The 12,123-nt window shown below is 42.6% G+C and overlaps 1 protein-coding gene across 1 annotated transcript in view; it reads left to right on the top strand.

Moving 5' to 3' along the window:
- TM9SF3 (transmembrane 9 superfamily member 3) overlaps window positions 1–12,123 on the top strand; it is a 66,478-nt gene that overhangs the window by 46,851 nt on the left and 7,504 nt on the right. Inside the window, 2 exon segments of the mRNA XM_061565262.1 lie at window positions 2,513–2,582; window positions 8,578–8,724. Coding sequence (XP_061421246.1) covers window positions 2,513–2,582; window positions 8,578–8,724 — 217 coding nt within the window.

The following is a 12,123-nucleotide window of genomic DNA, read 5'->3' as shown; positions in this document are numbered from 1 at the left end:
CATGTCAGGGGTGCTAAGGATCAGAGACATCATGATGACTGGCAGTGACACTAGTGTAAAAAAAAACTATAGAGCACACGAAGAAGTGTAGAAGATGAATGATCAGATTGCCTTGGGGACAAGAAGAGTCACGCAGAGAGCCAACAAGATTGACATCCCATTCACTATAAAAACAAATGAATTTTGGCAGGATATTGTCATGAGAAAGCATTATAGGTGATGGATAGCGGAAGTGATTGGATCACAGCAGCTGACAGCCAAAGCGGGCAAAGAAACGAGAGATGAGGTGCATTAATTAAATCGCAACACTCACGGGAGAAGAGAGATGGATTGCAACAATGCAGTGGTGTCAACATGAAGAGGGCTGGCAGCCAGCAAATGTTTTTTAAGTGTCCTTGCTAACATTGTTAAAACCATTAATTTCTATTACCGGTAACCAAATGAGAAGAAAAAAAATCACACGGAGAATTGTCTAAAGCGATAAATATAACATGTATAATAATTGGCAACTAAGGGAGCCACTGTGATGTAATGGTTAGCACACTGGACTTACAATCCAGAGGTCACTGGTTTAATTCGTTCTCCCGGCATGGCAGATTAATTTATGGAATATGTTTTCTTAAATCCCTCCCAGCAGTATAAATGTGTAAACCTGTTAGCAGGTGACGTGTGGTGGGGTGAAGTGTGGGTATGCTGAAAATGTCTGGTCATTGTTAAAGAGTAGAAAAAATACCCACTGGAGCCCCTTCAAGTGAAGGCTCTTCTGTGAGCAGTGGTGCACGCAAGCAATTTCAATCTTTAACCTTTTTACTCAGAAATTAAGGCAAATGGACTTGGGCTGCCATGCTGTTTTTACATTCGCACTTGCCAATCGGTGCATTAATTTACTCAATTTCCACTCAGAATGGTGACAGTTTCTCACTTTCGGAACCGGAATTCGATTCTGACAATGGTTGTCGTTTAACAACCCTTCATTCAAATGTTTCTCTTCTTTAGTGGTCTCGAACAAGGGATACAACTCCTATGAGGGGGCCAGTCTCTATGAAGGCACAACAGCTGTTCACTTCCAACAAAATGGGACTTCAGAGGGATGATTAACAGTCAACCTCTCACTTGAATTTGAATTCACAATTCTAGATTTGAAGCTTTCGTGACTGCAAGGAGTCATATTCTTAGGTTTTTTTCGGTAAAGTCACGTAGGTAAAAAATTTCAAATTACTAAAAGTAAAATGATTACTTGATACAGCTATCGTGCTGTGACGGTTCCACCTGAAGACGGAGGCTTGTGTTGCCTCCGAAACGTCGTGATTTATATTTTATTTTTATTTTACTTTTATTAATTTTAATTTTTTACCTACGTGACTTTACTGAAAAAACCTAAGAATTTGAATTCACAAGCTCATCACTGTGATGCACATGCTCTAATCACATTGAAAAATCCCATCACAGCCGGTGTATTGCTTGGTCTATACTTGTGCCGTTTAGACTTTTTAGTTGAACCTGTTTGGAGCCCAGAAGCTGGACTGTGTGCGCAGCTCCATCTGAGCAGGGAATTATGACTGTTATCTGGCTGCAGCTCGAGTTCCCGCGTTAGGTGGAAAACATACTTGGCCATATTCTGTGAGAAGACGTGGTGTACTTAGCCTTTGACTCTGCGCGTCCAAGGCTCTTGCACACACTTCCTCTTGCATATTTGTGCTGGATTTGAGTGACATTTTTTGTTTCTCACGAGCTACATATGTCCGAGTTAAAGAAGTCAATATGTGAGCACTGCAGCAGATATTAATTCCACACGAGTGTGTGTTTTACAAGTGTTTTTTTTTGTACTCCATTGGTGAACGGTAATTTTTTTTTCATGTCACATTGTCAAACCTGTAATTACAGCACAATTGTAGTGCTGTTTTTGATGTTGCTCTCTTCATCTCATGCTCTGAGTGTTGATGCCCCCTATTATGGTAGCGATGTGATTATCACCAGTGCCACGATCTGATTATAAGATATTTTCAACTACACTGATTATGTCCTCTCTCTCACTGTCAGTTATTGAACCATTTTAAGCGATCGCAATGTAACCGAGTCTGAGCAAAGTATAATAAGGCCAGACAGGTGTTCAGTCTGGCTGATGATCCATAAGCAAATATTCCACCGAGCAGCACTTGCTTTGAATACGTACGCACGTACAAACAGTATCATTGCCAGCTTGCCTAGCTTTTACATGACGCAGTGCTTCCACCCCCATCGCCTCAAATGACCCCATTATTAATTTTATGTGAAGTCTAGGCGACAATTAACCCCTTAAAACCAATAATGCAAGTTTGAAATGTTCAAATTCTAACCATGTATTTGTCATTGACATGTATGTATGTTGAGCTTCTTGCGCACCGTACATAGCATACCATGCTATTCGGAGGACGTGATAGTTGCTAGGATAGTTTTTTAAGGTGAAGGAGATGGTTGTCGGCGTTTGTGCGTCTCAACGCTGGCTATCGCTTGTGCTTTTTCTGCAACGCAGGTTCATGGAGCCCTGCCGTCATCGTGTGTCTGGGAGGCATCCTTCCCTTCGGCTCGATCTTCATTGAGATGTAAGTGTTGCCACACCTGCTTTCCTATTCCCTTTATATCAGCAGCAACCTTCGCATTTCTTATTCATGTGCGCTGCATTGTTAGTCGAGTTTCTCCAGATTATCATGTGAGGCGAGTGGGTGGCCCGACGGGCTTATGTTTTTTTTACACGGATGACACCGCTGAACTGGTGAATCTGAGATTCTGGATTGAATGTGCGTGGCAATAGTGCTCAACTTTATTGGGTATGTAGGTGAGTTCAAATTATGGTCATTGCTTGTCAAAAAGTCAAAGTGATTTCCTGCTCAAATGGACATTGAGCCGGTGCTTATGTCCTGTTTACAGCCCTGACCCAGTGGTGAAAATTCCTCATTCCTATGGTGGGGGCCAGTCTATAATCATAGGACTTCCACCGCTGACTTCCTACAAAGTGGTATTCATTTTATTTTATCATCCCCAGAGGGACGATGGGTTGAATCAACCCCCAGCCCAGGATATGAACTACCAACTTTCAAATCACGAGCCGCTTGCAAACTGCCATTGATTGACACGTATTATTCCTCGGGGACTGATAAAATAAATACTACTTCGTGCAAGCACAAACGTGGTCATCCTATGGAGATAATGGTCCCTGCCCATTGGGAATTTGGAATATCTACAACTATTATTCTTGAGTTTTTTCGGTAAAGTCACGTAGGTAAAAATTTTAAATTAATAAAAGTAAAATAAAAATAAAATAAAAATCACGACGTTTCGGAGCATCAGTTCTGTGACGGTTCCACCTGAAGACGGAAGCTTGTGTTGCCTCCGAAACGTCGTGATTTTTATTTTATTTTTATTTTGCTTTTATTAATTTTTATTTTTTACCTACGTGACTTTACCGAAGAAACCTAAGAATATGAATCCTTGCGGTCACGAAAGCTTCAAATCTAGAATTAATATCTACAACTGCCTTGGGGCTGCTTGGTTTGGGGAGGTGTGCACTGCCCCAGTATCTTTTGGAGCAGGAAGATGCCTTATATCTTGATTTAAAGCTTTCGTGACTGCAGGGATTCATATTCTGGGTTCTTTCGGTAAAGTCACGTAGAAGGGAAATAATAAAGTAATATAAATGTATTTATTATACGTGACTTTATCGGGGAAATAATAAAATAATATAGATATATTTGTATTTTGTTATTTCCCTTTTACGTGGTTTTACCAAAAGAACCAATAATATGCCTTATATCCTTTAACTTAAAGGTTTAAGGTCTCGGCCTAGTAACTAATAACCTTAGTCATACCATTCTACAATGTCTTGCTCTAAGTGCGAACACAATTTTGGAACTGGCTTTTGTAAAACGCATCTTGTGCTTCGGTATTATGCGATGGGTATGGAGGGGGGGAGAGGCCATTGACCTGTACAGCCGAGAGAAGTGCCTTGTCGTGGTTTTGACAAATGTGCCCCGTTGGAGAGACCACCAGAAGCATGTGCGGGGAGATCTCTTCCACAGCCTCTTTCAACACGAGTCTGGGTTGTGATCTTCTTGGTTCTTTCGGTAAAGTCACATAGAAGGGAAGTAATAAAATAATAAAACAAAATAAAATAATTCTCACGACGTTTCGGCCACAACGCAAGCAGCCGTCCTCAGGTGAAGAATGAAACACCACCAAGCTTGGAGCGTATATTTAAGCTGGGTTGGAGGGGGGGAGGTGGGAAGAAGAGCGCCTTGACAAAATAATTTGCATATCAAGAGGAATTTAGCATATGGAAAATGCTTTGATGCTGCTAATCCTGCATAATGCACGGGCATAATATTAATTTGAAACCCCCCCCCCCCCCACCTCCTATGCATTTTCCATATGCTAAATTCCTCTTGATATGCAAATTATTTTGTCAAGGCACTCTTCTTCCCACCTCCCCCCCTCCAACCCAGCTTAAATATACGCTCCAAGCTTGGTGGTGTTTCATTCTTCACCTGAGGACGGCTGCTTGCGTTGTGGCCGAAACGTCGTGAGAATTATTTTATTTTGTTTTATTTTTATTATTTTATTACTTCCCTTCTACGTGACTTTACCGAAAGAACCAAGAAGATGAATCCTTGCAGTCATGAAAGCTTTAAATCGAAATAAAATCTGGGTTGTGAGTTAGGCATCAAACAAGTAGAGTGCGGTAACTCCATGTCAGCAGCTGTCGGGACTTTGCTCGAAGCATCCATGGAGGAGAGTGTGCCAAGCTGCTTCTTCTCGTGTTGCTCTCCCCAGTTTGTTTTTCGCAGAAGCTGCCACAAGGTGGCGACCTATTGCACTAGAGAATTGGGGAGTTTAATAGTCGATGTGTTTTTCCTCCATCGATGGCACAGAGCCAGTGGTGGATATTGCACATGGCTATGGTGGGGTCCAGTCCACTCCGTAGGACGAGTGTTCACTTTTCACAAAGTAGTCCTCTTTTAATTGACTCGTGATGATGGTGAGATCACTTGACAGATCTGTGCTCTAAATCTTCAATTTACCGAGCTCCACAGAGCTGGTTAGATCTGCGTGCATTCATATATACAAATAATGGAGATCTTTACTTAGCCTTTTCATAGAGATACACCACTTTTGAAAGGGAATCTGGATAAATTGCGAGTTTATTTGTTTTTATTCGCCAAAAATGTACAACAGCAAATGTGCAAACGTATTCGGTGCTTTAAAAAATAAGAATAGGTTTTACCCTTTCTAGCAATAAAACGGGTGTTAAGATGTCCGAACACCAAATAGAAACCTTTTGCAAGGAATCGTGTCTGCATTAACCACGCGTGCTTGTGGTGAACATGCAAACAAATATGCTCTAATAACACTGGTCAACACACTTTTTCTAGCATAAGGTATTCCAACGGTTCTAAGGTAATTTTGGGGTGCTGATTCCAAATCTGGCATCAGTTTTTGTCTATCACATCAGTTTTTTGAGTTATCAAATATTGCGTTTTCAATAAAAACGGCAGAAGAAAAATATTAAATAAATGTGGATATCTACATAAAATGATATTATAAACACACTATCCTAAAAATACAGCACCATATTTTAACACTAAAGCAGTCACTGACTCGCAACAACTTGCAATCATAAGTGTCAGAGTTAATTTCGGGTAAAATCAATGAAAATGGGGTATGCCGATAGCATGAAATGAAATGTGATAGAGCAAATCTGAGATCAGATTTGGAATCGGCACCCTGAAATTAGTCTAAAACAGCTGCAAAAGTCCAGGCCAGAATTTTTTTTTGTTGACCAGAGTAATATATGCCTTGTTTAAAACCGATTGGCTGACCTACACCAGAGGACATCCTTCTTTGAGGCCTAGTCTCACCAGTCTCGGACCAGCGAACGCCAAAAGGCAAAACGTACAAAGACAATGTACTATCAGAGCATTTCTAGCTTGGAGTGAGCAGCTACAAAACGGGACCTTTTTTCCAGTATCGTATGAAAAAATAGTAATAGGTTTTTTTACCCTTTCTGGCATGTTCACCACAAGTACGTGTGGTTAATGCAGACTTGATTTCTTTGCAAAAGGTTTCTAAAATCTATTTTTTCATACTTTGATACTGGCATAAAAGATCCCATTTTGTATTCGGTGCTTGCATGCAAAGGCCTCTTAAAGCTCTGCAAATGGAAACACATGGTCTATGCGCTTACATTATTATACGCATCTACTGTATGTAGCCTTAGCCCCCAGAGATTGCCAGTGGCCCAATTTGGTTTGAAACCAAATATTTAAAGTGGATTTCATGCACTGTCATTGGCCACCAGGCAGACACACGATCCAATTTGCCTTCTGGGACTCTTAACTCCCCCCAACCTCACCCATCACCAGGATCGGTCCTCTAAAAATCGAATTAGCCGTTCCCGGCAGCACCTAGCCATCAATTGGCAGTTGCATTACAGGGGACACTTTAATACGGAGAGCCCGGGCCGGTCTTTGACAGGGCTCATAAAAACACATTTTCGTCTCTGTCGGCACATCGTGTAATAAAGATTTGTCAAAAGGGGGGTGGTGGGGGGGGAAAAAAAGCAAACATTTTGAAAGTAAGTCGAGGAGAGCGACTCTTCCGCTCGCCCTCCTGCCGTGGCCCTAACAAAGCACAGTGTCGTTCACACGTCTGATTGTCTTTGCGCAGGAAGGCGCCAGCTTTCCACAGGCAGTGAGGACATCTAAGGGTTTGTTGATTTGTTGCCTTCTCAGGGAAAAGCCATTGATTCTCACGAGAGCACTCTGTTACGATGTGCCTGCCCCGGGCGTCATTGTTTAACGCTGTTTGCATAACGATATTATGAGCATCTCTGTAAATGTGATCTCTGTTGTTGTTGTTTGTTTGTGAATAAGTAAATACCTTCTAAATTTCATATCCATAACAATATTCTCTTTAAAGATGTCACCGCATCCAAGTGTCAACTCATTTCAGCATTGTTGATGAATGTCTTAATGGCCCAAAACTACATCTAAATCCATTAATTCCAAAATATTATATTGCATTAGCCATTCATATATTGGCATGCATTTTAAAATGTATGCACGTGTTGTGTTTTTCAATCGCGCATCGTTGGCACCGGTCTTGAGACTCGAACTTTAGAAGTTTATGACGGGCAGTTATGCTTTTGTTTTCTATGGTTTTGGCTCGGTTCTTGGACCCTCCAGGGGTTGATGAAGTGAGTACCACTTTGTGAGAGTTTAACAGTGACTGTCTTAAGAATAGTGGCTCTTGCCATGGGGGGGCCTCTATCATTGGAGGTGAAAATTGGCCTGCATTGGTTTGAGTGGTGAAAATATCAATGTCGATTTAGATTCGACAACAATGGCGGCCGTCGGTATGCGGTGACATTTGAGTGCGAAGTGTAACGGGCAAGGGGACGCCTGGCTCATTAAAGGTGCAGCCACTGAATTCTACCGACTGTTTTATGATTTTTCTCAATGGCCTGCCACTCAAGAGAGTGAGCAAGATCTGCCATCGAGTTCAACCGGCTGTTTTATTGTGTTCTCCATTGGGTCGTATCGAGTAGATTATTCATGTTAGCTAACACGTTCCGATAGCGCGTTTGTTATTAGAAGCACGCAGTCGGTGAGGAAACACTCTGGGATGTAAAGTTTGCCAGATTAAAGCCAGCAGTGGAAAAACATGAATTATTTATGGCTTGAAAGCGTGCCCGTAGATAGTGCGTCCTGGAAACTTAACGTGCACGTTGCCGGACTTGTTTGCACATCGTGGCAAATGCTCATCCTCCCGCTGACCCCTGCCCCTCTTGCAACAACGACCCACCTTCCCGTGTCACACCGCTTTCCCCACTCGCACATGAATGAAATGTTGTTGATTCTGCTCATATGTTGATTTTTTAATATATATCTCGAGCACGAGAGTGATCTACCAGAGTATGCAAATATTTTGTGGCACTGTCGATTTGTCCGCTCACTATGATCCTTCCAATCACACCGTAAACTATCTCAAAACCATGGAGCTTCAAGTGGTGCTCTTCTCGATTGATAGACCTGAGCCAGTGGTAGACATTCCACATTTTCATAGCACAGACCTCTCTCTCTATTGGACAATCACCAATTATTTCCACAGAGTAATCCTGATATGTAATTGACCATGGAGGAATGATAGGGTCGAGTCAATGCCCGACACGCATTTGAACTTGCAAATGTTTCTTTAGATTGCGTCCTCGGATAGCGTAGTCCTCGCAGAAAATTACAAATTTTTGCTTTGTGTTGTGAATAAACTTTTTTAGGGTTTGCCAACTCTTCAGCGAATGGGTGAGTAGTCACTGATATAAAACAAATTCTAAGTTTTTACAACCAAAATGTCTGGACCACCACCTACCCAAGGACATCGTTGTGAATTCAGAGTGATGGCTGTGTGTTGTGCGTTATATGTCGAAAAGCTCATGGATCTTTATTTTTGTAGCATTGCATCCGGGTGTCAGCGAGCGGTTGTGCGTGCACCCTGTGCTGCACTGGGGTCGCTCTGGCCCACACCACTTTGCGTTCTTTCCCCGTACAGGTACTTCATCTTCACGTCGTTCTGGGCGTACAAGATCTACTACGTCTACGGCTTCATGCTGCTCGTGCTCGTCATCCTGTGCATCGTCACGGTGTGCGTCACCATCGTGTGCACCTACTTCCTACTCAACGCCGAGGACTACCGCTGGTTAGGAGCGCATGACATCGGTGATCACCATTTGACTCGGTCCTACAATCCACACCTTGTACCTCCCTTTCCGCTGTACAACCGCGCCAGGGTCGTTGTGATCGGTGGCCGGCTCGACGCAATTCGGAAGCCGCCATGTTTTTTTTTTCAACTGGAAAAGCCAAGCTGTGCCTTTAATGCAATATATGCTAAAAAAAAATGTAACCCTGGCCCTGCTTGGCTCCAAGCCAGATTGAGATGTCTTTTGAGGCCAAAATTGCACGGTTTTCTTCTGGCTTATTTTGGAAAATTGCCAGTGGAAAAGCCACCCAGACCGTTAAAGGCCCCGTGCTGGTACAGCTCGGATGTGCCAGTGGAAAAGAGGTGTTAGATATTGTCATCTGTTGGTCTTCACCTCGATGGTTTTGCACTAAGTTGCTGTATGAAGAAAGGTTGAGGCATTCCGCTGCCTTCAGAGACTGGCTGATCTGCATGTATACATAGATTTTTGTTGCATTATCTCCGCTCCTACGCTGGTATGGCAAAGGGCTGCGTAATGTGTTTTGACAATGGTTAGTAGGTATTCAAATAAGTGAAATGGATCTTCAAGTTTGATATATTTGTGTTGGTCATGTCCAAAGCACTTTTCATAACCGTAATTTAAGCGAGCATGAATGAAGTATACTCTTTGGTTCTTTCGGTAAAGTCACGTAGGTAGAAAAAATATAATAGATTACGACGTTTCGATCGCAACACAAGCAACCGTCATCAGGTGTGAAACAAACACAGCAGTGGGACTGCTGACGTAAGAGAAAGAGCTGCTGCAACAAGAGTTTATATAGGATTTTGATGGGCCTAACCCAAGGGTAAGTGGGTGGAGCTAGAGAAGGAATTTGTGTGTAAATGTGAGAGATTAGCATGTCAATGTGAGACGGCTCAGCCACCGGAGGTGTGCCAACGAGAAGATTAGCGTGTCAATGTCAGAGAGCCGGGCAACAGGAACAAAACACCCTCAGAGCAAGAGGTACACATGATGAGAGGGAGACACACAGAGAGAGAGACACAGAGTCGGAAATAACAGCTGACATAGGCAGGTAGGATGGAAACATCAGTCAGTTAAGACTTTACTTGGTGAATAACGTCCTTCCAATGATTGCTCAGTTTGTACCCATCTTCTCAGTTGAAGTTGTGTCTGTGTTTATATATCTGGATGGCTTCATGAACAAATCTCTGATGATAGCCGGTGGGTTTGCAGACTACCTTTGTCTAGGAAAAATCTATTTCGTATGAGCCCACAGCGTTAAAACAATAATCAGCAACGGCAGAGGTACGAGTCCTACCGTGTTTCAGATCTGCCTTGTGTTCGCGAACACGGTCCGAGACATGTCGTTTCGTTTCCCCAATGTAACTGCTGCTGCAGCCACAACTTAGTTTGTAGACACCAGGGTATTGCATCTCAGAAATCACATCCTTTACAGATGGGATCAAATCACGGATTTTGTGTACTGTGTTGAAACGAACCTGGATCTTGTGTTTGTTAAAAATTTAGGAATTTTTTTTTGGTAACCCCTGCTAAAGGATGTGATTTGTGACATGTTTTCTACCTACGTGACTTTACCGAAAGAACCAAAGAGTGGATTCCTGCAGTCACGAAAGCTTCAAATCAAGAATGAATGGAGTATATTATGTAGTGCATGTTTTATGGGTGATTGCATGTTTATTTTAGCAGTGCGTTTAAACATTCTATTTTTTTAAAAATTAGGAAATGTTTTACATCTCTATTCACAAACGCATATGTAGTAATAAGCCTCTGTGTGGTGGGGTTGCCTATGTGTGTAAGGAGTGGTCACGCAGCGTAGTGCTCGGTGCACGCACCAATGAGCCAGCTGTGTGCGGAGTCTAAAGAGCATGGAGATTCATCTCCAACATCTATCATCTACAGCAACTTGGGCATGAAAGTCATATTTGCATTTCGCAGCCGTTGGGTGCTGTCGTTAGGGACCAAATTTGGCCAATTTTTAAGTTGCAAGGAATAATTTACCATTGTGATTCATTTATGGGAAAAAATGTGAACGTCTGGAATATGTAACCATGTCAAAATGAGATGTTTACATCTCGGTGAATTCGCCCAATGGGAATGAGTAAAATGTGTGCCATTCAGGTGAATGAAGCTGCAGGGTGACTGAATGCTGTAGCCACAATCCCCGTTTTTTTCCCTTCCAATTATCCCTCGGCAGTGCCCTCGGTGTCGAGCAGGCACAGAGGGAAGGTGTCATCCATCATGGAATCCCCTACACACACAGCCCCTCGATGGGGAAATGACCCCGCACAGCTCACGACGACTATATCTGCTGTAGCTCTATTAATCCTCCCTGACCACAGCTACAAAGCTTTGCTTATTTAGCCGAGCGAACGTGCAGTTCACTCTATAGCCGTGAACCAATGTTGTTATTAAGACATTTGGTCTGGAATAATTTAAACAGCGAATCAAATGTATTTCTGTTATTTTGTTCGTTTATCATTGCCCAGGCTGAAGCCACCAAACTCGGCACTCCTGTGAACCCACGTTTATCTCGAGGATTCGAAGCCAGTAGCTCGACAGTGCACACTCCTCGGTGCTGTAAAACTAGCGCTAGCCCCCATGAGACAGTCATGTCTTAATGTAAGCTTGTTGTGAAAGCAGAGCTAATCATTCTGTGTGGTCAGCATTCAAACTACTGGCTCTAATATTTGTACATTTGTATTATCTGAAATATGAGCACCTAAAGCTTCTATCAGCAGATTACCTTGGAGCAGACCGCTCATCTATACAGCCAAACAAACATTACCTTGTCATTGTCATATGTTGAAAAGAGACTGTGATTCTGCGGCATCCTCCAGGGTTATTCCCCAATGCAGCACCAAACAAACCCTTCTCTCTGTAGGGGTGGGGAGCTCTCCATGATTGATTAATGCTCTTCTCTGCCTTCATGCCAATGGCACATTTGGGATTTAATGGTGAGAAAATGTAACCTGTATAATTTTAAACCTGAAATCCAAGCTTACAAATAACAGTAGTTTTAAGTGCGTAGTTGATTATGGCCCAGAGATTGGTGATATTTAGGAGCCATATTCTTAGGTTTTTTCGGTGAAGTCACGTAGGTAAAACATTAAAATTAATGAAAGTAAAATAAAATAAAAATCTCGACGTTTCGGAGGCAACACAAGCTTCCGTCTTCAGGTGGAACCGTCACAGCCACGACAGCTGTATCAAGTAAATGAGAGATTGCAGGAGCTACCACTCCGTTTATATAATGGTTGGAGAGGGCGGAAGGGCCAAGTACGGCACACTTTTTATTCATATGGTAAGGTGAGGCTTAAGAGGGTGAGCCTTTGTTATGGAGAGGTACGGGTTGTGACTCAACCTGTGACAAGGAGAAA

The sequence above is a fragment of the Lethenteron reissneri genome, chromosome 34, assembly GCF_015708825.2.
Source record: "Lethenteron reissneri isolate LAM-NWPU_2019-01 chromosome 34, ASM1570882v1, whole genome shotgun sequence".
In the NCBI taxonomy this organism is placed as follows: domain Eukaryota; kingdom Metazoa; phylum Chordata; class Hyperoartia; order Petromyzontiformes; family Petromyzontidae; genus Lethenteron; species Lethenteron reissneri.
The sequence above is the reverse complement of the archived record's forward strand: the minus strand, read 5'-3'. Positions and strand labels throughout refer to the sequence as shown.